This window comes from Pteronotus mesoamericanus, unplaced genomic scaffold, assembly GCF_021234165.1.
Source record: "Pteronotus mesoamericanus isolate MK-2021 breed Mesoamerican mustached bat unplaced genomic scaffold, CSHL_Meso_final contig_502, whole genome shotgun sequence".
NCBI lineage: Eukaryota > Metazoa > Chordata > Mammalia > Chiroptera > Mormoopidae > Pteronotus > Pteronotus mesoamericanus.
In genome coordinates this window covers 1,648,912-1,674,758 of record NW_026555187.1, presented here as the reverse complement: position 1 = coordinate 1,674,758, position 25,847 = coordinate 1,648,912, and the positions used below count along the sequence as shown (strand labels likewise).

The 25,847-nt window shown below is 56.1% G+C and overlaps 1 protein-coding gene across 8 annotated transcripts; it reads right to left on the bottom strand.

Annotated features, from left to right (window-relative positions):
* Positions 1-4,647: 4,647 nt before the first annotated feature.
* On the bottom strand, positions 4,648-25,575 carry FCHO1 (FCH and mu domain containing endocytic adaptor 1). Of its 8 annotated transcripts, none has more exons than XM_054578703.1 (26): positions 25,532-25,575; positions 21,349-21,440; positions 20,247-20,321; positions 18,961-19,102; positions 16,942-17,094; positions 16,617-16,721; positions 15,250-15,348; positions 15,066-15,162; positions 13,769-13,813; positions 13,578-13,656; positions 12,895-12,919; positions 12,731-12,788; positions 12,069-12,247; positions 11,966-11,990; positions 11,547-11,598; positions 10,919-11,010; positions 10,238-10,513; positions 8,670-8,782; positions 8,476-8,563; positions 8,227-8,335; positions 7,365-7,520; positions 6,941-7,073; positions 6,368-6,567; positions 5,721-5,776; positions 5,193-5,357; positions 4,648-4,790 (listed from the first exon to the last, which is right to left on the bottom strand). In XM_054578703.1, the coding sequence occupies exons 1-26, from the start codon at positions 25,556-25,558 to the stop codon at positions 4,768-4,770; spliced, it is 2,664 nt and encodes an 887-aa protein (XP_054434678.1). In that variant the 5' UTR covers positions 25,559-25,575; the 3' UTR covers positions 4,648-4,767. The 8 variants fall into 8 exon arrangements, with proteins under 8 accessions (XP_054434678.1, XP_054434679.1, XP_054434683.1 ...); XM_054578704.1 differs by having other exon boundaries at positions 6,368-6,546; XM_054578708.1 differs by having other exon boundaries at positions 10,238-10,414.
* Positions 25,576-25,847: the final 272 nt, after the last annotated feature.

The following is a 25,847-nucleotide window of genomic DNA, read 5'->3' as shown; positions in this document are numbered from 1 at the left end:
TATGTCCCCAGGACTGGAACACTAGCGAAAAGCAAGGGCAAACTGGGACTAAACACCCCCACTGCCTCTGGCAAAAGATAATATTGGAGCAAACTGTAGCTTATGCAAAATCACCGGAAACCTCCAGTGTTGCAAGGCCCCCAGCAGCCCAGGAGGCACCCAACAGCCACCCCCACCTTTTTATAATCCAATTAAAATCCAAGGGACGCTCAGAGCGCCCACCCCTCAGTGCCGGCGTGTCCCTCCACAGCAGGCCCTCTCCTCTCTTGGAAAGCGAATAAAAACTGTGCTCTCTGCGCTTTCTTCTCTTCGTGCACCCTTTCACAGCCTGCATCACCGACTGCCCTAACACCTAACAACGTCAACAATAGCGACAACAGTATTAGTAATGGCCAGAGCACACAGAGAGCCGTCCACTCCTCACCCTCCACTTTTTCTGATCCCACTCTTTCCTTGGAGGTGGGCAGCGTGGGGGCAGGGGTCTAGGGTCGCCTCATGTGTCAGTGGGGCCATGTAGGGATCAGAGGTGCCAGAGTCCCAGGTGGCCTCGGTCTCCCCCTCCCCCAGACATGGGGGAGACTTCTTCCTGGCCAGGCCTTAGCCAGCCTTGGAAAAGCTGGGGTTATAACAGGGATGAGTGAGGGCGGCAGGGTTTTTGAGATGGGGTAAGGGGATGGGCTGCAGCATCTGCTGGCAGGTTCACGGTAACGGCACGCAGAGATGCCACCCCACGCACCTGCCCGAGTTCCCCAAGAGCCCGCACTCCCTCCCTTCCGTGAAGGGGGTCCACCAGGTCCTCGGGAAACCCCAACACTCACCCGCAGACACGGTCCAGTCTGTGACCCCTGCTCCTCTTCGCTGGCGACCAGGAGGAATAGTTTCACCTGAGGGCGAGTCCCCGCCCCCTCCCTCCTGCCTCCTCCAGGCCTCGCCTCCTGCCATCCAGGGTCCCCACCCCCACCTGCTAGGCCGAGTTTCCCGGTAGCCCGGTGGAGATTGCCCCTGTCTGCCCCTCCTTCTTCCCTCCCCGGCCCCGCCCCTTCCCCTCTCCGCCGGGCTCCTTGCAAAGCTAGTCGTCTTTGTGGCCTCTCCTGTCTCCTGCGGCTCAAGATCTTACCTGAGTCCAACCCACAGCCAGGTAGTGAGCTCCCCGCTGCTGGTGGTGTGCAACCTGCGCCTTCTCAGCCCCTGGCATAGAGGGCCACCCCACGAACGCCCAGCGCTGGCCCCCCAGTGTGTTCGTTGAGAGAGATTTGGGGAGCGTGCTCAGCACAGAACTAAATGCGTGACCTACAGTGCTGGCAAGAGGGGGGACACATGCGATGTCACCGCATTAATTAGGAGGACTTTGTGCTGCCACTAATTTGCCACGATAGAAACTTGACCTCAAGCCCATTTGCACCCATTCTCCCTCACCACGATTCAAATTCAGAGCCGTCTCCTACCCCATGGACTCTGTGTTTCCTGAGTTCCTGGGCCCTATAAAGGAGCCAGAACCCAACTTGAGGCCTGATTTTGAGGGAGTGGCCCCGCTGGTCCCCTGACACCAGGCAGAGCCCCTCCAACGGTGTCAGCGGGAAATGGGATATGTGCACCGTCCTAATCCTGCATCCAGGCTGAGTTCTGTACACTGCCAGCCCCACTCGCCCCCGGAAACTGAGGCTTGTCTGGCCAGAGGCTCCAGGAAAGGAGGAGCCCCAGAGTGGCTCCAAAGCTCCCAGCGCAGGTTCTGAGACTGCGGGGTCCTGGTTCAAATCTGGGCTGTTATTACCATGTGACTCAGCAATTACACTCCTAAGATACCCACTCAAAATAACCCCGAACAGGTGTTCACACCAACCCTTGTGCACTCGTGTTCATGGCAGTGCCAGTCACATCACCAAAAGGCAGAAGCAACCCAGGTGTCCACCAGCTGATGAGGGGTAAACAAAACTCCTCAAACACGCAATGGCACGTCACTCAGCAAAGGGGAGTGAAGCGCTGACACAGGCTGCAATGTGGGTGAACCTGAAAAACATCGCGCTGAGTGACAGGAGCCAGACACAAAAGACCACAAGTTGTCTGATTCCATTTCTGTGAAGTGTTCAGAACAGGCAAATCCGTAGAGATAGCAAGCCAGATTAGGCTGTCGGGGTGGGGGAGGGGGAACAGGGAGTGACTGCTCAGGGGAATGGGATCTCCTTTGGGCGTGATGCCATGGTCTGGAACTAGAGGTTGTCAACTGAAAAATAATATCAACTAGGTATTTTGTCACCAAAGGATTTATTTGGGGAAAAGAAAGGGTGGCGACCCAGTGTCTGCAGGCACAGCAAGCCGTGTTCACATGGCCTGCGAGCCAAGATGGACTCTTTCTATGGAGGGGAAGTCTCGAGAAGGGGAAGTTAGAACCATGGAGCTTTATTACGAACATAGAGTTCTTCCCGTAGGATTCTAAGGTATAGGGTTCGCACGGTTACATAGCGTACAAGAATTTTCATAAATGCTAGCTCTTCCCACAGACCTTCAGACTGAAAATGTTTGCTTAAAGTGCCCAACCACAGGCCCGATTAATTAATAACCCCCAATAATTATTTTGTTATGTGATTTCACATTAACTTTTTCAAAAGTCCCAACTAGGCCACTCACTAGCCAGTGTGGCCCCTGGCAAGTGGCCTGATCCCTTTTGGTGCCACTGTGAGGTTGGGCTTCCCAGGAGTGGGAGACCAGGGTACCATAAAATGCCAGCCTTTAACTTGCCACCTGGGAATGGGATCTGGCCACCTGACGAGATAGAGGGGCGTCCCATCCTTCCTCCTGGCACATGTCATACCAGCTCTGGATGCCCAGGCAGCTAAGAGCCCACACTTCAGAAATGCCTTTCATTTTAAGATACTGAACCTCACCTGTGACCCACGAAAGCAAAGCCACGCCACCGGGAGGTGGTGATAAGCACTGTCCCCCCAGGCAGAGGCCTATGACAGGGAGATGGCACTCCAGTTTCTCAGCCACATAGGACCAGCAAAGGGACCATTTTGTAGGGCCTGAGGCCACTGAGAGTACACACATGCATGCACACACGCACGCACCTACGGGTATACAAAGACTTGGGATAGAGGGGAAGCTCCCATAGGATCAGATGTTTAAGTCTGGCTCCCTGAAGGGGCTGAGGCCCGGCAAAGGGGAGGGCTCGCCTGCACTGGTTCCAAAGTCCTGTGCTAGGCTGGAAAGTGCGTGCCAACACAGTCACTGCCTGAAACGCCGCCAATGAATGCACTGACTGGTGCACCCGCCCTCCACCTAACAGTAGGGTCAGCTGTGTGCAGAGTGGACACCACCCAGACTGCTCCCAGCTAGAGGATTTCCCCCCACTTCCCAGATGAGGAAATGAGGCACAGCCAGGAACCCCTTTTCTGTCTTTTAAGATTTTTATTTATTTATTTGTAGAGAAAGGAGAAGGGAGGGAGTAAGAGGAAGAGAAATGTGAGAGAAGTATCGATCTGTTGTCTCCTGCGCGCCCCCAACCGGGGCTGCAGGGGCCTGGCCCACCACCCAGGCACGTGCCTGACCGGGAAGCGAACCGGGGACCTTTCAGTTTGTGGGAGAACGCCCAACCCACTGAGCCACACCAGTCAGGGCCCCCCTTCTCTCTTTGGAAGACACGGTGGGAGGCGCAGAGACCACAGGCCGAACTCCGCTTCCTGCTCCCTGAGCCCCCTCTGGCCGCAGCTTGGCCCCTGTGGTCTGCACAGCCTCAGGCAGGCAGGGGCCTCACTTATCCATGAGGACCCAGGACTGTCCACTGAGCTCAGACCTGCTCCCCGCCACACGGTGCTGGTTACCGTGCCGGGCCCGGGCCCCAAGCAGGCCCATTCCTGCCCCCCTGCACCGAGGCCCCGCCCCGCCCTCGCTCCCATCTGAGAAAAGCTGCCACACTGCGGGGCACTTCCTGTGTGCCAGGCTCTTGTGGAGGTGCGAGACCTCCCCTCAGCCGCCCAGTGAGGTGGGTTACAGGGAGGTCACGTCGCTTGCTCAAAGTCACACGGCCACCAAGCGGGCTCTGAAGCCAGGCTTTTGGCTCATAGCTCATAGCCTAAGAGTGTCCTGCTCACAGTTGGGTCCTTACTGCCTGGCATACAGTAGGCACTCAACTGATGCTCACAGATTGCCTAGTTGCTTTCTCACGGAACTCACTCTCTCTCGGCCTGGGGTGCCCATCTCCGTCATGCAAACTGTTACCTCCACCTCAAAGCCCCATTTAGAATACCCCCTCCTCAGGAAGTCGTCCCAACACCCCACTCTGGGCTCCTTTAGTCCCCGTTCCCTCCACCAGCCAAGCTCTGCGTCCACAGGACTGGAGGGGGCCATGGGGCCGGGGTGTCCGTGTCTGGCTTTTTCTGTGCTAGTGTCACTCGGCACACCAGGTGGGAGGGGGTGGGGTGGCGGGGAAGATCAGGGCTGTGAGATCTCCCTCCGCCCCCACATCCGTCTTCTCTTCCGCTTCACTCTGGCGATGGGAAGGAAACTTCCAGCGGCAGGAAAATTATTTTATTAGAAAATAAAGTGTTTATTCAAAGAACATTAAAAGTCCAAGGACCTGTGTGGGAGTTGGTGGGAACGGGAGCGAACCTCAGGCTCAGCCAGGCTGGGCACGGGGCTCCTCTCCACAGGGCCAGGGCCGCGGAGGAGGCCAGGCGTGGACCCCTGGATCCAACAAGCAGGCGGGGAGCAGTCACCAGCACCAGGGCTCAGTGCAGAGCTGGGGCCGCTGGGCTGGGCAGCCTCCCGGGCTCAGCAGCTCACCAGGTACATTCCTGCGGGGTGCGGGGCCGTGAGCGGGGCAAGTTCACTTGTTTCTACCCTGAGATTGCCCAATCTTCCCCTAAACACCCCTTAGCTCACTGCCCCACAGGCCCCAGGAGCCCCTTGTGGGGGCGAGAGAACGGGGAGAGGGGGAGGGTGTCGCTGCAGGGGGGTTTGGCTCCAGGCCTTGGATCCTTGCATGAACACCTACCCTCCAGGGGACAACCCAGAAACATTCATCTCCCTTCTTGCCCCTCCCACTGGGATCCTGGCCGCCCCTCCTTGCCTGAGACCCCCCATCCTGGGCCTCTGGACCCCGACACCCACCTATCCTTCCCAAATACCCCAAATGCCTCCCCCCGCCCCTGTGCCCTGGCCCCCGGGGGCGTGGCGGCAGCAGGGTGGGGGCCTACCTGTGGCGAACCTTCTTTTTACCAGTGACATGCGGTAGCCACTGCCCACCAGCTCCAGGTCCACGCCGGACAGAGTGGCCCCTTCACTGGTGAACTGAGCGGCCACGGGGCTGGGAGTGCTGGGCCCTGAGCACGGCTCCCAGCTGGCAGACAGGCGGCCGGAGCCTGGGAAGGCCTGAGGTCAGCTGCGTCCCATCCCTGGCCCTGGCGCCATCCCCACGGTGACCCAGGCTCCTCCTTGGCCCTCCACCTAAGTCCTCCGATGCGCGGCCTCTCTGCCCCTCTGACCCACTCTCGTGCCCCTGAACGCTTTTCCTTTGGCCCCACCAGACTGTGTGGTTTGTAAAGGAGCCCTGCCTCAGGGCCTTTGCCCCCGCTGTGCATGCCCCTCCTCCAGCTTCGTCAAAGCCCTTCCAAGCCTGTCTACATGCCCATACTTCCCTACCCCAGCGTATCCACGATTCTCCCCAGTGTAAAGAAGCGCTCCTGCGTGAGCCCTCTAAACCTCATGTATAACCATAGACTCACCCCCTGCCTCGGACACATCTGGAAGCTTCCATAGGAGCCGCTTTTCCTCCAGGTTCCTGGCATCGAGAGAAGCTTGGTAAGTCTACCCCGGAGAGAACATTTGGAACCCAGGGTTCCAGCTCAGTGGCCTCTCAGCTCCATGACTTGAGCAAGCAGGTCCCCTCCCTTGCTTCTGTTTCCCCATCTGTGAAACAGCAGTGGGGTGAGGAGCAGCTGGTCCCCAAGGGCCCCACAGCCTTGCAACACTTTTAGGCAGTGCTCCTATAAGTCTGGCTTCTTTGTTGCAGGTTCTATCCTTTATACAAAACTAAGGCAACATCGGGGCTGTGACCTTAGATAAGCAATTTAGCGTCTCTGGGTCTCTGTTTCCCCTCCGTAAATGGGCAGGATGGCAGTCTGCACCTGGAGGGACTGCCTAGAGCCTTAAGCTGACCAGTGCATGCAGAGCCCATGGAGCACCCCCGATGTGGAAGCAGCTCTCGGTGCCAGATATCAATACTGTTAATAATAGCACCCCAGTTGTAAGCAGTGTGCGCTCACAGGGACCAGGTAGGTCCGGGGCGGACCCTTTAGTTGCTTCATCAGCGGGAGGGTTGGGGACTTAGGGGGCGCCACTGAGCCCCTCTCAGCCTTCCACATGCCCTTACCAGGTGGCGGCTGGCTGCAGGCGGACATTGGTCACAGGCTCCCCCACAGGCAGCAGGATCTGGACATTGGTGAGTGGCGTAGGCACAGCCGTGGCACCGGGCCGGTAGCTGTATTCCACCGAGACCTGAGTGAGGGTCGCCTCGCACTGCCAGTGGGCGCTCAGCTGCAGAGGCACGCACTGGGGACCCGGGCGGGAGAACTAGAAAGAGTGAGAAGAGCAGAGAGATACAGACTGGGCCATGCTGTCCTGCCACGCCGCACACTGTCAACCAGCTCCAGTCTGCTTCGCGCACACCGCCACCCCAAGAGGCCCTTCCTTGCAGATTCTGCGGATAGGAGTCTGCATTACATCACACTTCCAGCAGAGGGCAGGAGAGGGCCTCATTCTAATCAAGGCTGTGGACGGGTTCCAGGGCAGGGTCCTGGTAGGGGCACTTGTAATTTGCATAACGATGGCATCTGCACTTGGAAGCCCATCCTCCCACGCTGCTTACCCAACCACCCCCGGGCCCCGCCCCCCCCCCCCCCCCGCCCCCCGGCGGCCCTCTGCGCGTCCCATGCTCCTAGCCCACCTGGTACCGCAGCAGCATTACGTTGTAGTAGGAGGCAGCCGGATTCTGCTCTGCCTGGCGCTGCAGTGTCTCCGTCAGGGCCGTCATGTTGAGCCAGAAGTCTCTGGTCTCAGGGTCGCTCTGGGAGGGGTCGCTGCAGAGACCCGGAATGATCACTCCCACCCTCAGAACAGGCCTCCTGGGGATCCCCAGCATCCAGCCTACCCCAAGGGCTTCATAAAGATGCTGATTTTCTGGGCCCTAGCTAAGCGCAGTTGGCGGGGAAGAAAAGGAGGACAGGAAAGTGAGGTCCAGAGGGGGAGGGACTTGCCCAGGGTCACAGAGCAAATTCTGGGAGGCAGAGGAGTAAGTCAGAGCTGGGGAGACTTTGGCCCCCACTAGCCTCTGGGACCCCTTGTTCCTGACCCCCACCTCCCAACAGTACCTGAAGAGGAGGTCGGCATTGGGCTGGAAGTGCTCGATGGGGGCTGTGTGCACAAGACGGAAGCTGAGGACGGGTGGGGGTGGGGTCCCGCTGAACACTCGCACAATGCCGGCTGGGAAGGTCATGGTCAGCTCCCCCGTTACTCGAGCCAGGCTGCTGGGTGAGAGGTGAGGGGACCGGGCTTTGGCTCAGGGCTCTGCCCAGCCCTCACGCTCCTCTCTCCCCGGGCTCCACTAGAGCCTGTGGCCGCCTCGGTCTGCTGAAGCAGCGAGGTCCTGACTACGCCCAGCGTCCTTACCCCCACCCTGCTCCCCTTGGGTCCCTGCCTGGAGAGCAATCCAGGCACAGGCAGAACCCACACTGGGCTGGAGGAGGCAGGATCACCTCCTCCCCCTAGGCCCCACGGAAGCTCGCGGCTCAAGTTCAGTTTTATAACTGTCCGCGGGTTGGGTTTTAGGCCTAATGCTCTCTTCCTCTTCTCAGTTTGGCTTGAAGTCCTTTCCTTCTGGGCACTGCCCCCAGACTAACCCTGGTCCCTCAACTCACCCTTCACCCAACCCTTCCCTAGGCCTGGCCTCTAGTGTTCTTCCCTTCAGGCTGGTGCCCACAGCAGCCTGGGAGGACTTCCTCTGACCTGTGGCTACAACAATGCCCGGCCCTGCTCAAACACCCTCTGTGGCTCCCACTGCCCTTAAGGAGAGGGGCCTGATTGCTCAGCTCAGTGTCCCAGGCCCTTCCATGGTAAAGCGGGTCATGAAACACACGTGAAAGCTGTCCCTGTCCCTGCTGGGACCCGGACGCACAGCCCCCAAGGAGCCCTGACTGCCTCTCACTGTCTGCACTGTCCCCCAGCACCACGTACCTAGGGCTGTGGCCGCGGAAGTAGGCATGGACGTACTCGGTGAAGACGGTGGCCACAGGCAGGGCATCCTGGGAGCCCAGCACCACGGGGCTTGGGCCCCGGGAGATTCCTGGGGGCGGTGGGGAGGGAATGAGGGGCAGACAGAGAGTGAGCAGTTTTCAGGCTCCGGAACCTTCTCTCTTCCTATAGGGCCTCCTTTGGGTCACTTAGCCCGCCACCCAGACCAGAGAATGTGAAACCCGCACGTACCGTGTCCTGTCTGGGATGAGAAGCTGGAACGTTCTGGGGCAGTGCTGGGGACTGAAGCGCCCAGTGGGGAGGGGCTCAGAGAGTGGGACTGGAAGGGAAGGAGACGGGCTGGGCTGTGAACACCCAAGGAGCAGGGCCCCGATGCTGGCCCGGGGCGGCCCCCAGCCCGGCTCCCGCCACGCCCCTCTCCCTACCAGGTCCCCGTTGCTGCTCATGAGGGGGCAGGACACCTTCCTGGAGCGGGGTCTCCGGGGCGGGGCTGCCAGGCCCTCCGTGGCCGGAAGGTCGGCAGGCATGGGCCTCAGGTCTGGGGAGTGAGTGAGAGAAAGACATGGCTGAGATGCTGCCCTTGCCCCTTGGGCCTCCCGGAGGTGGAGCTCAGCCAAAAACTGGGAGCCAGGCTATTGTGGGGAGACCCCTGGTGGTCTGAAGTCCTGGGGCTACAGAGAAGATGCCAGACAGGACTGCAGACACCATCCACAACTCCGAGCCCCGCCTCCGGACACCAGCCCGGTGGCCCAGTAAGAGGTGAGCTCCCCGTCAATGGTGGAATCCTAGACAGGACTGGATGCTCAGAAGGCGGGCACGCTACGGGTGGAGGGGGGTGGAAGAGGGTTTTACCTAACGTTCAGAGAGTACATGGGAGGCCTCCAACCCTGGCCCACGTCCGAGTCTCACCCTTCTAAGTGAACTAACATGGCGTTAACACCCAGGCTCCCCGCGCTCTCCCTCCTCCCCAGGGTCCCCTGCTCCACTCCATCTCCAAGCGCCTGCTAAGCCCTGTCCCCTCCCTCCGGCCCTCCAGGGCCTGTTCCTCTCTCCTCCAGGGTTTCTCAGCAGCACTGCGGACAGGCTCACATTGCGGATCATTTTCTGGGGTGGGGCCACCCTGTGTGCAGTAGGGTGTTGAACAGCATTCCTGGCCTCAACCCACCAATGCTGGTTGCTCCCCATCCCCCTAGAGGTGACAATCAAGTATCAGTGGTGACATTGCTGGGTGTCCCCTGGGGGGCAGAACTGGCTCGGTTGAGAACTCCTGTTCTGCAGTGAAGCTCAGACAACTCAGTTCGTCTACACTCATGGTCTACACTCACTCCCTTGGGACCCCCTTGAAGCAGCTCCAACCAGTCTTTCGCTAACCATGGGCAAGGCCAGGCACCCCGATACCACTGCTGGGGACCTCGTGCGGTCACAGCCCACACTGCCCCCCAATGCAAAGGCGACACCATTCTCCTCAGGTGACCTGCAGGAGCCCAGTCCCGCCTGCTCTCCTCCTCCTTCTGGCCCTGCCTCAGCTCAGCCTGGGACCCTCTCCTCTCCTCTCCTGCCCCAGGGCGGCCTCCCCGTGCCTGGCGCCACCCCTGCGGACACCCTCCCTCCTGTCCCTCCTCCCCATCCTCACTGGTCCAGCCATCCCAGCCTCCCCACAGCTGCTCAAGGGGTCTGGCCGCTGCCACTGCTTGGCCTCTGCACGGGCAGTGCCCGCTGCTGGGAATGCCCTGCCCGCACACCCACGTCGCCTCATCTGCACCTCTGCCCATCTCAGCTCAGATGTCCCTTCTCTGGGACATCTGGGAGGCCCCACCCTTGGGCGCCTTCATCCGGTACCTGCCGCCTCCTGCTTAGTTAAATATCCATTTCACTACTGTCCTTACAAGGGTGGGGTTTCTGCCCCCGCCCCGCTCCATAGGCCACTGATCGGAGTAGGTGCTTTGTCCGCCCCCTCAGGGTTCCGGTAACAGTTCCCGGCTGTTCGACCTACCTCCTCCAGCCACGGCCTCCAGCCCCCAGGGGCCGGGGGATGACGCCAGGGGCTGTGGCGAGTCCGAGGACAGCAGGGGCCGTGTTCCCCTCGACTCAGGTGGCTGAGCCCTACAGCTAGGTGGGCTCTGCGGGGTGCCTGGGCGCGGGACCCAGGAATCGGGGAAGGGGCCAGGTGCTGTGTGAGACGGGGAGTCCAGGCCAGAGTCCTCCACGTTCTCAGGGGATGAGGAGGAGAAAGGTGAGGGGCTGGAGGTAAAGCCAAGACTGCTGGATCCTGGGGGGAGAAGGGGCGGCCAGCTCCAGACCCCGCCCACAGGGAGTCCGGGCCATCTTCCTGCAGGCCACACCCATGTCCCTAAAGGCCTGTTCCCATTCAAAGCCAGGGCCTACCCCTCCACCCCACACCATGCCCTCTGGTCACTTCTGTCTCCACTGTGCCTCACCCACCTACTCTGTCCCTCCTAACGCCCCCACCCCGCCAAGAGGCTTCACCTTCTCTGTGGCTCCACCCACTCTCATACTGACCTGGCTGCACTGACCTTCCTTTGGACCCACAAGGACCCCCACATCCTCCCTCCAGCCCAGCCCATCCTCTTGCCCACTGGAGCCACCTACCCTTGCAATGGCTCCACCCATCTTCCCTCTGGTCACACCCACCCCAAGCCCTTACCCCCGTCACCTGTAAAATCTTCATGGTCAAAGGCTGACTCCAGGGGTGGCCCAAAGAGGTTCTTAGAAACCTGCTCATCTGATTGCAGCTTCTCTGTACAGCTGGCGACCAAATGGACAAGAGGGGCTGTTTTATCGTTTCCAAGCCTCCTCCCAGCTCAGGCCTCTGCACATGCTGCTCTTGGCCTGGCCTCCATTCTCCCAGTTCCCCCTGGCCCCCCCCCCCCCGCTTCTCCTCAGGGCTCGGCTGAAAGTCGCTCCCCCACAACCACCGGGGCCCTCCACTCTGCCCCAACTACCGCCACCACTCCCATCTTCCATCACGTCACCTGTTTTCGTTTCTTCGTAACACTTAGAAGTACTGAACATGTTCTACCTTATCTGCTATTCTTCAAATCTGAGCCACTAGAACGTAACTCGGAGAAGGGAACCTAGCTGGGTCATATACCCCAGAACCCAGAATGGCATGAATACACAGCCCATACTGAATAAATGTCTACGGAATGAACTGCTAAGTGGTCTCTCAACTCCCTGCCTGGGTGAGTGAAGGGGAGACAGAGACACAGGGAGGGAGCTGGAGAGAAGATGGCTCCCACCTGCCCACTCCGATTGACCCCACGTTCCATGCTGTGACGCACCTGCTGGCCCTCGGGGCAGATCGAGGCCTCTGTGGTTTCCCAGCGGCATCCCCTACAAGAGATGGGCCTCCCTGAGCCTTCCCGGCACCCTGCCTGTGGGGCTCCCCACCCCACAGCCCAGGAGGCCGAGGCTCGGGCTGTCCAGGCAGCTGGCCGCACTGACCAAACCAGGCAGAGAGGGACTTAAACCTGAGCCACTGTCTCCAGGTCTGGGCTTCTTTCCGGGACATTCCTTTGGGGTCTCATTTAATCCTCACAGTGACCCCATTTCATAGAAGAGGCTGAGCGTCAGAGTGGGTAAGCAGCCTGCTCCACGGCACGCAGCAGAGCTGAGATTCAAACCCACACCCGTACTTCAGGCCTAGTCTCCCCTCCACGTTCTCCTCCCCAAACCGAAGACCCCTGAACGGGCTACTCACGTGAAGAATGGCGTTTCATGGTGCCCTGTGGACAAAGTGGGTGCATCAGGTCCACGTGTCCAGCCAGCCCCCCGCCCCCTGCCGCACCTCTCCTGAGCCTCACCCCTGGGCCGGGAGGGAGGATGAGGCTGCCCGCCGTGGCCCTCAGCTGCGCAGCGGCTGCCTCGGGGCTGCAGGCTGGGGCACGGGCCGCAGCAGGCTTGATGTGCACATAGAACTTGCGGGGCTCCTCGTCGTCAAAGTCAGAGTCGCTGGACGAGAAGCGGGAGGGCTCCGCTGTGCGTGCACCTCAGTCAAGGGGCCAAGCAGATCCCAACGCATGGCCTCTAGCTAGTCAGCCCTCAAATCTGACCACGGCCCTTCCTGTTCATTTGAGGGTCTGCAGAATTCTCTCACCATTTGTCCCCCTTGGCCCCAACACCATGTTTTACCCCCTCCCCATGCCTCCATCTAAGCCTTTGCACAAGCATGCCCTGCCCTAACCAGTGAACTCCTATTCAACTCCTAAACCCCAATACTGGTGCTTCCTCCTCCAGGAAGTCCCCTTCAATTACCCTCTATTGTAACCCAGCCCCTCCTCTCCTCTTGCCCAGCCCTGACCCCACAGGGCAGGTGTCTGCATTTGGATTTGCTTTGTCCATACTAGAGGCCCCCCGCCCTCCAGGGTGTACCCAAAGAGGGTTGCTAATGGTAGAGAAACCACTGTAGACAGAGCTTTGTCATTGCTATGCCAACAACCACCCCCAGAGGGTGCCAGAAGGATATTGTTCTGGGTCACGTCAGGCCGGACAGTGAAGCCTTCTTCATCCACCTCTGGACAGGGCTGGGGAGACAGATGGTGAGTCAGGCTCTTCCCCATTCAACCTCGACTTTCGCCCTGCAGCCCCTCCACCTGCCTCGGACCTGAAACCTGCCCCGATGGCACTCACCGCTGAGTTAGGCTCCACGGGGTCTCTGCGGATGGGAAAAAATATGGGCGTCAGCTCCCCCACCTCTTCTGTCCCCTCCACCCCAGCACTGGGAATGGCAACTGAGGGGGTGGGCCTGGATTGCAAGCATGTCCTGAGCTGGCCCTGCAGGCGGTGGGATCCCGGCTTGCCTGGGGTGGGAGGCAGGGACCCTGGAGTCAGCAGAGGAAGGGCTGTTCCCACACAGCGTGGAAGGGGAGGAGCCCTGCAGCTGGTGAGAAGGGCCTGCCTGAGAAGGCCTGGGGCGTGGGGCTAGCCTTGGAAAAGGCTATCTGGGGAGACTGTGGGCATGGGGAAGGACTGGGTGCTAGTTTGTGCAGGGAGACTCTCCCGGGCTCCGCTTGGCAAAGCAAGAATTGCTGGGATGCATCAAGTGGAGAAACAGGACTAGCCTTCGCAATGGGAGGGATCCTGGGCAAGTCTGGGCCAGGCAGCCCCTGGCCTAGCCTTGGCAGAGGGAAGAATTCTGGACTAGCTTGGATAGGTGATATCGAGTTAGCCTGGCACAGAGGTACTCCGTGTCTTGCCTGGAATGAGAATACTTGTGGGCTCCCTTAAGCAGGGGACCTCAGGGATAGCCTGGGCAGGGGAAGGGGTCCCGGGCTAGCCTGGGTCAGGGCCAGTGGGTTGGAGTGCTTCCTCACACAGCTGTAGGCGGCTCCCGCTCCCTCCGGCTCAGTCCTGGAAGGCGAAAGGCCTTGGCTCCCCGCAAACGTTTCATTGCTGAGGATAGACGGTGGGTGCGGCTGAGTCCTGGGGGTGCTCCCTTCCCATTCAGCTCTGCCTCCCTCGTCCCCACAGTCCAGCCTGGGCATCCAGGTCCAGACGTACTTGCCTTCCTGCAGGGCAGCTGTGCTGTACGCCTCAAAGTCCAAAGGCCCTGAGAGAGAAGAGATTGAGAAACTCAGCAGAGAGGGAGCCTGGGCCTGGAAGGCTAACAGGGTCCTGGACATGGGTAAGATGCTGAACCAGCTGCAGAGACGGCCATGAGTGGGATGGGCCAAGGGTTCTGCTCCCACCTTGGGATGGAATGCTGGGGGAGGGGCAGTGGTGATGCTCGGAGTTACTTCTCTTTACTCCTTCTTTTCTGGGTCAAACTTGGTTGGGTCAGAGAATGGGCCAAAAATTGATACAGTGGGCCAAGCTGCAAGCACCAGGTCAGGAGACGGGACTCTCCTAAGGGAGGCGGTGCGCCATGAAGGTTATGTGAGCAGGAGCCGGGCATGACTGATTGGGGAGCCAGTGCAGGGCTGGAGAGGGGCCCGCACAATGAGCGGCGACCGGAGCCAGGGCTGAGCTATGGAGATACGAGGGAGAAAGGACAGGCAGTGCTTGACTAGATTTTGGGGCAGGCTTTGTACGAGCATCTATTAAATTCCTACTGTGTGCCAGGCATATATTTTGCCCTTTACCTGCATCAAATTACTGAACATTCATACCACCATCAGTTGAGATTAGTATCATGCCCACTTTACAGACGAGAAAACTGAGGCTCAAAGAAGTCAAGACCCATATCCAAGGTCACACAGCGCGCGATGAAGAAAAGACTCAAACCCAGACAGACCCCCAACCTTTTTTTTTTAATTCTCACCTGAGGATGTGTTTTGTTTTGTTTTTAATTTTAGGGGTGGGGGGAGAGAGAGAGAGAGAGAGAGAGACATCAAGGTGAGAGAGAAGCATCTATCGGTTGCCTGGTTGTGCCCCACCCAGGGACAGAACCTGCAGCCTAGGCATGTGCCCTGACCGAAGATGGTTTTGGTGTAAGGGACAATGCTCCAACCAACTGAGCCACCCGGCCGGGGCCAACCCCACAGCTTTTGCTCTCAACATTTCCCCATCCCTGCGTCTGGGCAGTTTCAAATCGGTCTTTTGCTCAAAAACTCGTAATGGCTCCCTTGGGCCCTTTGGGTAAAATACGAATGACTGAGTCTGGCATTCATGGCCCCTCTGGTATCTGGTTGTAAGAGATTTACACATAAGATCAGGCATCAAATCCTCTTCCTCTGTGGGCTGCAGAGTTAGATTTGCCATCAGCCCATTTTTCCGATGGGGAACCTGCGGCCCAGGGAAGCCTCCTGCCTCTTGAACCCTGCCCTTTCCATGCCTCCGGGCCCCCAGATGCCCCGACTCACCAGGCTTCTCCCGGCCCGTGCCCTTGCTCTCCGCAAACTTTTTCAGCAGCATTTCCACACTGATGTTCTCTATATTTTGTTTAAACTCCTCGTGAACCTGGGCAGGGTGGGCAGAGTGTGTAATTGGGAAAAGGCCTTCTTGCTCAGCGCCCCCACCCTCATTCTCCACCCCGGCCCCACTCACCTGCCCAATCTGCACATGAGTGTCCTCCACTGAGTGGGCGTAGGAGCCCAGCAGCGCCTTCATATGCCGCAGGTGGGTCTCTTCCATGGCTTGGAAGTGCTAAGGAAGGAGGGGAGGGGCAGATGGAAAAGCGGAGACCACAAGGAGTCGCCAGGTGACTCAGTCTGATCAGTCGGAATGTTTCAACCCCTTAGCATCAGTGATTGGTTTGGGGAAGAGCCAAGGAGAGTCTGCACTAGGGCTTTTGCTGGAACTATAGGAAAAGAGACACTTCCATATGCTGAGTCAGTGATTTGGTGGGGTGCATGTGGAGGTGTCTGGTGGTTACTTTGCTACATGTGCACACACAGGAGGCCCTGTCTGCTTGACAGGGAAGCCCCAGAGGGAAAAAGACTTGAACAGGAGAAAGGCACAACTTCCTGCCAACACCGTTGGAGCCAGCCCTGCCCGGAGTCCTCGCTTCAACCTTTTCAGCTCCATGAGCCTGTATCTTCCCGTCAGTTTGAATGACGTTTCCTGTCATTTGTAACTTTCTATCCCTTGTAAAATCAGAAGAAAAAAAAAATCTCATTTCTAATCCTGAGATTCCAATCTGGTTTTCCACTTGTGGATGGACAGAGACCCAGAGAGGTGCAGTGTCTTGTAAAAGGTTACAGAGCTGGTGAGGAATGGAGGCTGGACTAGAACCCAGGCCTTTCAGCCACCATGAAACGTCAGGAGACTGATATTCTAAATCCTGCCCTATTTGTTCAAAAACCTCATCAGTAATAATAGAAATAAAAATGGTATGTCATAGCCCTGACCAGGTGGCTCAATTGGTTGGAGCATCATTCTGTATACCCAAAAGGTTGCGGGTTCAATTCCCAGTCAGGGCATATACCCAGGTTGCAGGTTCGATCCCCAACTGGGGCATGTTTGGGAGGCAACTGATTGATATTTCTCTCTCACGTCAATGTTTCTTTCTCCCCACCCCTTCCTCTCCCTCAGAAACAATTTTTAAAAAACCCTTGGGCAAGGATAAAAAAAATGGGGGGAAAAAAGTATCTCATAGAGTGGTTTCTCTGCACCTGGTACTAGTCTGAAAACTTCACCTACTGTGACTCATTTAATCTTCACAACAACTCTAAGAGGCAGATACTGTTACTGTCCCCATTTTACAGGTGGGGAAACCAAGGGACAAAAATGGTTTTGCTTATGAAATAATATTAATAATAATAAGAGCTAACTGGCTTTAAAATTTGATAGATTTATGCTTGTGATTCAGAGGCTCCTGGGAGTTGAGGGTGTGGGAGGCTCTAGACTTCTGAGGCCCATAGCATCCAGCCCCAGGACGTGGAGGTCTCCAAGGCAGAGACACCGGTTCGTACCAGAGCTGAGTCCAGCATCTTCTGCTCGAAGTCAGCGCGTGCGCAGTTGTACTTCTCTACAGAGCGCCGCAGGCTCTCTGAGGCTTTCTTGGTCTTTGTCTCTGCCTAGAGGCACAGGGGGGGACAGGGCTGGGAAGAGACACCCAGGAAGCTTCCCCCACCCTCCTCTCGCAGGGTGCCCAGGTCATGGTGACCACACTCAGGTTTAATAACCATAGCTCTGTGGTATGTTTTCACTCTACCATCAGGCAGCCCCCGCGCCTCGGCAAGCTCCTGAGACCGGCGTGGGGTGGTGTCGGCTGGGGACCTGAAACGGTGGGCCCACCTTGTCTATCTCCTTCTGGCTTGTACTCTCCCTTCGCAGCCGCTCCTGGTCCATGCACCGGTTCAGGTAGTTCTCGCGGGCCTTGGGCAGGAGCTGGCTGACTCCTGCAAGGACCTGCACGGCGTCCAGGGTGCCCACTGCTTCCTCTTTGCACTGTGAGGGTGGGGAAGAGAGGAACATGGGTGCCGCCTGAAACTCCTGCTGGGGCACAGGACCTGAACAGACCTCAGGTACAGACCATGAAACTCTCAGCTTCCCAAGCACTGTGAGATTCCGGGCCCCACAGAGAACTTTTTCTGAGTATTATTTTAACATAAAAAATTGTAGCTTCTTAGCCTGGGCTGGTGTGGTTCAGTGGATTGAGTGTCAGCCTATGAACCAAAGGACAAACTGTTCGATTCCCAGTCAGGGCACATGCCTGGGTTGTAGGCCAGGTCCCCAGTTGGAGGCAACCACACATCGATGTTTCTCTCCCTCTGTCTTCCTTCCTTCCCCTATCTCTAAAAATAAATAAATAAAATCTTTTTTTAAAAACTGTAACTTTAAAAATAGGTGAATTTATGCATAACTCAAAAAGTTTTAAGGGGGGAGCTCCCAAAAACCTCCCACACCCTGGTCCCCAGCCTCACAAGCCTCTGCTAAGGAGTTCCCATGTCTCCAGAAATGACTGGCATGTGAACAAGTAAATGTGCTTGTCATTTTAAAAATGACAAATTGCAGCAGTCTGTCCTGTTTAACTCACTAATTTTCCCACTTCATAGTCCACTCCCAAGATCGTTCCACATCAGCCCATAGGAAACTTCTTTGTCCCCAATTTTTGAAAAATTGTGGTAAAATACACAAAACATAAAATTTACTATCTTAACCATTTGTAAGTGTATGGTATGAATTACTACTACCACCTCCCTCCCCTCTTTTTTTTTTAATCCTCACCTGAGGATGTTTACTGATTTTAGACAGAGAAAGAGAGAGAGAGAAAAACAGGGATATGAGAGAAAAGCAGTGGTTGGTCGCCTCCTGCATGTACCCTGCCCAGGGGTGGAGCCTGCAGCCTAGGTCTGTGCCCTGACGGGGAGCCACTTCTGCTGCCTTGGTGTATGGGATGAAGCTCCAACCAACCGAGCCATCTAGCCAGTACCCAACTTCCCTTTTATGTATGTATGTCTGTATGCATTTTGATTTTACAGAGAGGGGAAGGGACGGAGAAAGAGAGGTAGAGAAACCTCAGGTGGTTGCCTTTTGTACACGCCCTGACCGGGACTGAACCGGTAACCCAGGCGGGCGTCCTGACCAGGAACGGAACCGGAACCGGCGACCTTTCACTTCGCAGTATAACACCCAACCAACTGAGCCACGCCAGCCAGGGCCCAACTTCTCTTTTAAACAGGGTTGAAAACTACAGATTTTAGACTCTGTAAATACCAAGAATTATCAACTGCAACTATTCTGGGATCCTGACAGGACAAGGCTTGAATTGTTCAAGATTCTAGGTTTGAAAGACTCTACAAATGTCAAAGAATAATATCTGTAGCTTCTAACCATCGAGATCAGGGGTTAGTAAGCTTTTTGTGTAAAGGGACAGAGAGTAAATGGGTTTGCTTGGCATGGACATTTGACTCGAAAAAAGAGCCACTATTGTACACAAATGGACATGGCTGTGTGCCAATAAAACTTTATTTACTGGCACTGAAATCTGAGTGTCATATCATTTTCACGTCTCACAAAGTCTTCTTCTTTTGATCCCCCATCACCACCATTTAAAAATGTAATGAACATTCCTAGATCATGAGCTATACAGAAACAGGGGGTGGGCTGGATCTGACCCATAGGCTGCAGCGTGCTGACCTCTGGTCTAGGGTTTTGAGTCCAAAATGTCTGCCAGTTCCCTGGTCTGTGGGGCTCTGGGTTTGATGTTTCAGAATTGCCAGAATTCTCAGAGGCACGAGCAGGGCCTGGGGCTCCTGTCAGCCACGGGCGTCCTCTGCACACCCTGCTGGGCAGTCCCCGCCGGGCACACACCTTCTTGTGCACCTTGAGCTGCTCCTCGCTGTAGCGGAGCACGTCCTTGATGAGGTCCTGCAGCTTCCGAGTCAGCTCCAGGTGGCAGAGCGCCAGCTTGTCCGAGGAGACACGGAAGACCTCCCAGAGTGGGGCAAAGGTCCTGGAGATGGACAGGGTCACAGCGAGGGCCCAGCCGGCCCAACTCCCCTGCGTCCCCTCAGACAGCACGACTGGCATTGTCTCAGTCACCTACTGTGTGCCAGGCCCTGCTAAGCACCAATGCATATTAACGTATTTAATCCCCACCGCGACCATGTAAGGCAGACGTGTGACTGGTGGGGACACTGAGGCATAGGAGGCTCCGTAACTCATGCAAGGCCCCTCAGCACATGAACATCGGGGATGGAATTTAAAGTCAGGTCCCGAGGCCCCAGAGCCCTCACCCTGGACTCCAGGCCCCACCTGATACCCAAGGGCGGCTAAGACGCAAGCAGCCCAAACCAAGTAGTTCCTGGGGCCCACCCACCTCAACAGAATCCCGCCCACCAGCTTCTCCACTGTCTTCCCTCCCTGCTGCCTCCATTTTTGCCCATGACAGAACGTTTGCCCCACAGCAGCTTCAGGGATCTTTGCAAATGCCAATGGGCCTACGTCACATCCTTGTTTAAAAGTCACCTGTGCGCCAGGCCCTTGCACCCAGCCCCCCCACCCCATCTCATCCCCACCTCCCCAGCCCCTGCAGCCATGCCGGCCTCCGTGCTCTTCCCTGAACATACACAGGGCACGGCTGCTTCAGGCCGAGCTGCCGCCTGGGTCCCTCTGCCCCAGACACTCGCAGGGCTGCCTCCTCATCACTGAGGTCTCAGCTCATGAAACCCGGGCGCACGCCAGAGAAAGCACCCAACCTCTCATGCTCCTATTCCATTCCCTTCCTAGCACTTTTCGTCCTAAGAAAGGACTTTGCTCATGTTTGTAGTTACCATTTGTCTTGTCACACATCCTCGATGTGCATGGCATGAAGACACCATGAAGGTAATTTAGGATTTTATCTGTCTTCCTGGCCACTGGGTCCCCAGTGCCTAGAACAGTGCCCAGCACACAGTAGGTACTCCGTAAATATTTGTTAAGTGAATTAATGAGATAGTGAGTGAATGAATGATATATCTTCCTCTGTCCAATTAGCCCTACATGTGGGGGGATGACTCCCTAACCTACGCATCACACGTGTGAAAAGATGCCCACCCTAGGGCAGGCTCCTGATGACCCCAGGGCCCCACAACCTTGTGAGCACCTGGTCCACTCACCCCACGGGGGTCCCATTGCTGGCCAGCTTGGAAAGTTTCGCCATCGCTTTTGAATAGGTCTCCTCGATAGTGGCCCTGGGGAGGAGGACAGGGAAAAGATAGGGAGGCTTCTGGGCCCTCCTGGGAGATGCCCTGCCCCTCTTGGCCTCAGTTTTCCCATCTCAAACATCTGAGCAGTGGCTCTGAGTGAGGGCAGTATCGGGGGAGGTGTTCGCGAAACTCACGGGAGAGGTTTTTATCCTTACATAATACATTTTACTAACAACAGTAGTAGTAGCAGCAGCAAGTGAAAAAATGCTTGAGCACACACTGTAAACACTTTCTAGGGCTCTTCTCATTTAACTGCAGGAGAGAAGCTACATTTCCTTTTCCCTTGGAGAGACAGTGCTACATGCCTACCTAATATCCCCTCGCATTTTCTTCTGGAACCACAATTTTGTCTGGGGCAGCAATGTGCCCAGTTAAAACCAATTACCCACTGGGGCATTTCACAATAGGGGCAGCCAGGGAGCACCACAGGCAAGAGTGGATGATTCCAGGGGTGGAAGACCCGCAAAGTTAAGAGTGGCTCAGACAGCCCGGGGTGGCTTAGACAGTCCCACTTGACCCATGAAGAGAAAAACCTGGTTATAGTGCTTTGAACTCTCTGCCCAGATTTAACAGGCACTCAGCTACTGAGTGACCAGGGAGTAGAAGGTTAACTTGAAATTGGATTTTATTATGTTTTCTGGGATACTAACATCAGAACACTTACATATTGAGATGCAGATTATTTTATCACATGTATTTTCTTTTATCATACTGAGGGCATGAGACTGAGTTTTCAAAATTCCCCTTTGAGTAAGTCATGCTATCATCTTCGCAGGAGGCATTTGAAAACCTGGGGGATGTTGTTTACAGGAAGTCATGGGACTGAGAGTGTTGAAAACACTGTTTCTGAGGGTCTCCAAAGCAGGTTTAGTTCCTGGAGCCAAAGGGATCTGGACCTCACGGGGCGGGGCTTGGTGTAGCTCTCAGGAGGGATGGGCGTGGCCACAGGGTGGGCGTCGCAGCCGGACTGTGGAGCATGGCCGCGGGGTAGGGAGGGTGCGGGGAACCTTACCTCTCCCGGATGAAGTCTGCCAGCTCCTTGGTAGAAATGGGTCCCTGCTTCACGCTGTGGTACAGAACCTCAAAGCCATGGTTTTTCTCCCCCTGCGGAGAATGGGGGTGGAGATTGAAAACTGGATGCAGGAAAATATTAAGGTTGCCTAGCAACATGGGTGTAAACAGAGGACCCAACAAGCAGAAGCCCATCCCCTTGGTTGTAGCAGTTAGTTCATTCTTTCCCCACCCCACCCTCCCACACAGATTGGTTCATGGGCATTAAATTGGCTTAATCAAAGAGAAGCCTAGGACTTCTGTCCCACAGCTGAAGGAGACACGTCCTCATTCACTAGTTGCCTCTGTTTCTCTACTTGTCTTTGTTTCTCCATCTCTTTCTTTTTTTTCTCTCTCTGAGTCTCTTTGCCTCCATCAGTCTCTTCCTCCCTGTCTTTCTCTGTCTGCGTTTTTCTATAAATGAAGACTTATATAGGCACAGGGAATATTGGAAGTCAAATAGCGTCCACGAACTTTGGAAAAAAACTAAACCTGAGAGAGTCTGAATAACAAACATGTTGAGTGAAGTTGCTGGATCAAACCAACCCTCACGGCCATGTTACCCCCATCACATTTCAATTTTGGGAACCAATATGACCGCTGTCATGTAGGTCGCTGTAGTCAGTTTCCGTTCTCTTTGACTCCTTGCCTGAGCCCCCAGAGCAAGACCTGGGTCTGACGCCCCTCTCAGGACCTAGCAATGTCTGGTTCCGGGTTGGGGTTGGGCGCCAGAAAGGCATTTGAGTTTGTTGAATAAATGAACAAATGAGGCGTCCTGTTGTTACCGGGTGCTGGTGGGAACAGAGCCTCTCCCCGGGCGCCCGCTGGCGCATTGAACAAAACCTCTTTCGTCCCAGTTCTGGGGTCACTTCAGTGGGGGAGGCTGGGGCTGTGCTGTGTGGTCTGGGCAAATCACTGTCCTTTTAAGTGGACCCTCATTAAGTGGGGGCAGGGAGCCATCTAGCTCTCATATGGGGATGAATCAGGGTCCCCAACACCCCAAGGCAACCCTAGTTTTTGCTAATTTGTGGCATTAGTTAATGTGTTGCTTTAGGTTTGCTCATGTTTCTTTTCTAAACACATTTATTTAAAAAGGGCAACTTTTACCACTCTTGCTAAGTGGAAAACCAGGACTCCATGCCATAACGAAGGAAAAAGGAAAAAAATGAGGCCACAGCCATGTTTTAATGCCACCAGACCCTGTCACATGTAAGGGCATCGTGGGAGATCAGCTGGCATCTGAGGCCACTGAAGACATGTTAGCACCAAACAGGGCCTTGTGATTCAGACTGAAGGAGGAGGCTCGTGGAGGGACCTGACTTTCCTTCACTGCCAATACAATCGCCTCAGCAACCCCCTCGGCCGCACTTTGCAGGTTCTCTGTAAATGGCTTCCCGCATCCTCCTCCAGTTCGTGCGGTTCGCCTTCCCAGTTACCTGGAGCTTGAAGGCTAGAGTCAGAAGTCACTACCAGATGATCCCTCTTGCTGCACAAATGGAGACACCAAAGCCAAGACTGGGGTAGACCCAAGACAGCCTCAAGCCCAAATCTCAGTTACTCCTCATTCTTGAACCATTAACGGCTCCCTAGTGCCCACCAGCTGCTGAAGTCCAAAGCCCTTAGCCTGGAATTGCCTTTCCAATCTCACCTCCCAGCTTCCTCTTGGCCTCACTCTCAAAACAGCAAACGGTGACCAGCCGCGCTTTCCCGTCGTTGCGCTGTCCCGGCCCCCTGCTTACCAGGAAACATCTCTTTCCACCCATCCAAACCCTTCCACCTCTCAAGGACCTTTGCCGGACTTGGAAGAACCTTCTCCGACCCTCCTCAGACTCCCACTTCCCTGAACTTTCAGTGGTGATCCCCCCAGTCCCCCAGGGATCTGTCTCCTCTCTTTCCGTGTCTGTAGTTTACTTTCAAGGTTTGAGGGTCAAAGCCTCCTTTTATGCACTGGGTCACTCTGGGCTGGTGACTTCACCTCTCTGGGCCTCAGTTTCCTCATCTGACAAATGGGGATAATAACAGCACTCACCTGCCAAGGGTTTTGGTTCCATGAGGCTGGCAGGGTGCTGGACACAGGGCTCCCTGCACGGTGGCGAGTGCTCAGCAAACAGCTTGAGCATCCCCCACCAGCCCCGGCCAGGGGATCCTCGGGTGAGGCCGCGCCAGGCACCGCCGCCTAGGCTAGCATCTGGGGCTGACTCGGAGCCAACTGCTGGCCCATTTCCCAGACCTGGCAAAGCCCCCAGCAGTGTCTGCCTCCCTTGGGCTGGGCTGGCAGCTGAGGGTCCAAGGAGGGGGCTGTCTCAAACCTGCATCCTCCATCAGAACCTCTGGGCTCCAGTGCTGCCCCGACACCAGTCGCAGAGATATATATTTTTAACACAGCCTGATCATGCTCCTTTCCTGCTCACACTCCCCCCATGGCTCCCTAGTGCCCTTTATGCCTCCAGCCCGGGTTTGGCCCAATGGGACTAGAGCATCCCTGTCTGGCTTGATCTCCCCTGACTAGAGGCTCCTTCAGGCCAGCCAGAGCCCCAGCAGCACCCAGCAAAGAGCCACCAACGCAAACAATAGATTAAACAAAACATTGATTAAAAGAAACAAACATTCCAGAGGTGCTTTCTGGATCCCAGGGAGGCAGGGATTTCATCCTCCTTTCCCAGATGGGGAAACTGAGGCTTCGAGATGCAAAGTCACCTGCCCAAGCAGTCCCAGCAGAGTCCAATTCAAATCCTAAACTCAAAGCTCTTATTCACTGTGCACCAGACTATCTTTGGGTAGGGGGCTGGGTCAGGGGTGGTTTCTATTTTCTCTTTGCTGATCTGAATTTTCTGCAGTGAGCTTGCACGCTTCATACAATTAAAAGAATTTAAAATAAATGTAGGTGCTTCATGCCATTAAAAGAAATTTTAAATAAATGTAGGTGCTGCTGTCAGGGTTCCAGCACGTGGGCAATGCGACTGATCCTCAACCTGTCAACCCCCTTACACGGAGTTGCCAACAGAGGCTCGGAGAGAGGCAGCTCCTCACTGGGGTCACGCAGTCATTCAGAGGCAAATCTGGAGACTCTGACCCTTGGAGATGGGGTGGAGGTCAGGTCCCCACAGGTGGCAAGGGGGTGTGGCCCCTTTAAGAAAGCAAAGCCAGTAAGAGGAGCCCCAGCTGGGGAGCAGAAAGGAAGGGAGCTGGGCCGGTTGCTAGGTGCAACCAGTTGCCTAGCAACAGGCTTCCTCTCTGCAAGCTCAGGGCCTGCAATTGGGGAAGGGGCTTTCTGCCCTGGTCCTTCGTAGACTCTGCTGTTCACATATCCTCTGTGGCTCCCAATTAGCCTGGACCTGCAGGGGGAGTCCTGTGCCCTCCACTAGCCAGTCAGTGTCACACCTCTGGGCTTTTGTTCAGGCTGTTCCCTGTGCACAGAGTGCCTTGCTGACACCCTGGAAAATCTCAGCCTTCAAAGCCCACAGCAAACAGGACTCTGTGTCTTGGCTCCTCTTCTGGGTATCCCCAAGGTACTACAGGACTGGAAACATCTGTCTGGCTCTGTGTCCCCCAGACTGGGGGCTCCTTGGGGTCAGATCTGGGATGGAGCCTCTTCGGGGGCAGCATCCCCCACAGTTGGCTGGGTTTGAGATGTGGGTGGCCCGGAGGGCAAGTGTAAATGAATGAATGAAAACAAGTCCATCTCACTTGGCCGCCTTGTGGTCCCCAGCCCAGAGGGCAAATGGGTGGGGTGGCTCCTTAGGGGTCAAGTCATGAAACTCCCCTAACTCTCCAGGACGGGACAGACATGGAAATCCCCTGGCTGGAACAACACTGGATCTTGAAAGTTCACTCTGATCCTGGGTTTGAGCCCTGATCCTGCACTCTCTCATTGGGAGACCTCAGGTACGAGAGTCATACTCTGAGCCTCAGTCTTCCTGTTGTTCAGTCTGTGACTTGCCCAAGGTCACGAGGCCCATTTGGACTGTGGAGGTGTCGATTCAAACCCAGTCTGACTCTTCCCACTTTAACTTTTATTCCCTACAGACTCTCCGCTTAGATATCTAAGATTCTGCCCCGAAGCAGCCAGGTCCCCCGCACCTCCAAAAAAACCCACCACAGCCTTTCAAGGAGCCCCCACCAAAATAAGAGTGGGTCTTACTTACCCAGAAATGCTCCCCAAAATATGACATCTTGATGGCCTCTGTGGAGACCCCTGCAGGCTCCTGCCTAGTTCCTGTCTGAAGAGAGAGGTGAGTTTGAGTTGCAAAGTCATAGCTGTTTTGGGCCTGAGGAGGGGAAATTCCAACTGCCCTCCCTGCGGAGGCGGGAGAGAGAAAACAGTAGAGGAACCAAAAGCCTCAAGGCGAGGAGCATGCCAGGCTCCAGAGATGATTCAGTCCCAGGCCTTGCCCCCGAGCAGTTCCCAGTCTAGGGGGACCAAGTCGGTTATAGATGCCCCAAATCCTGTGGGGTTAGATG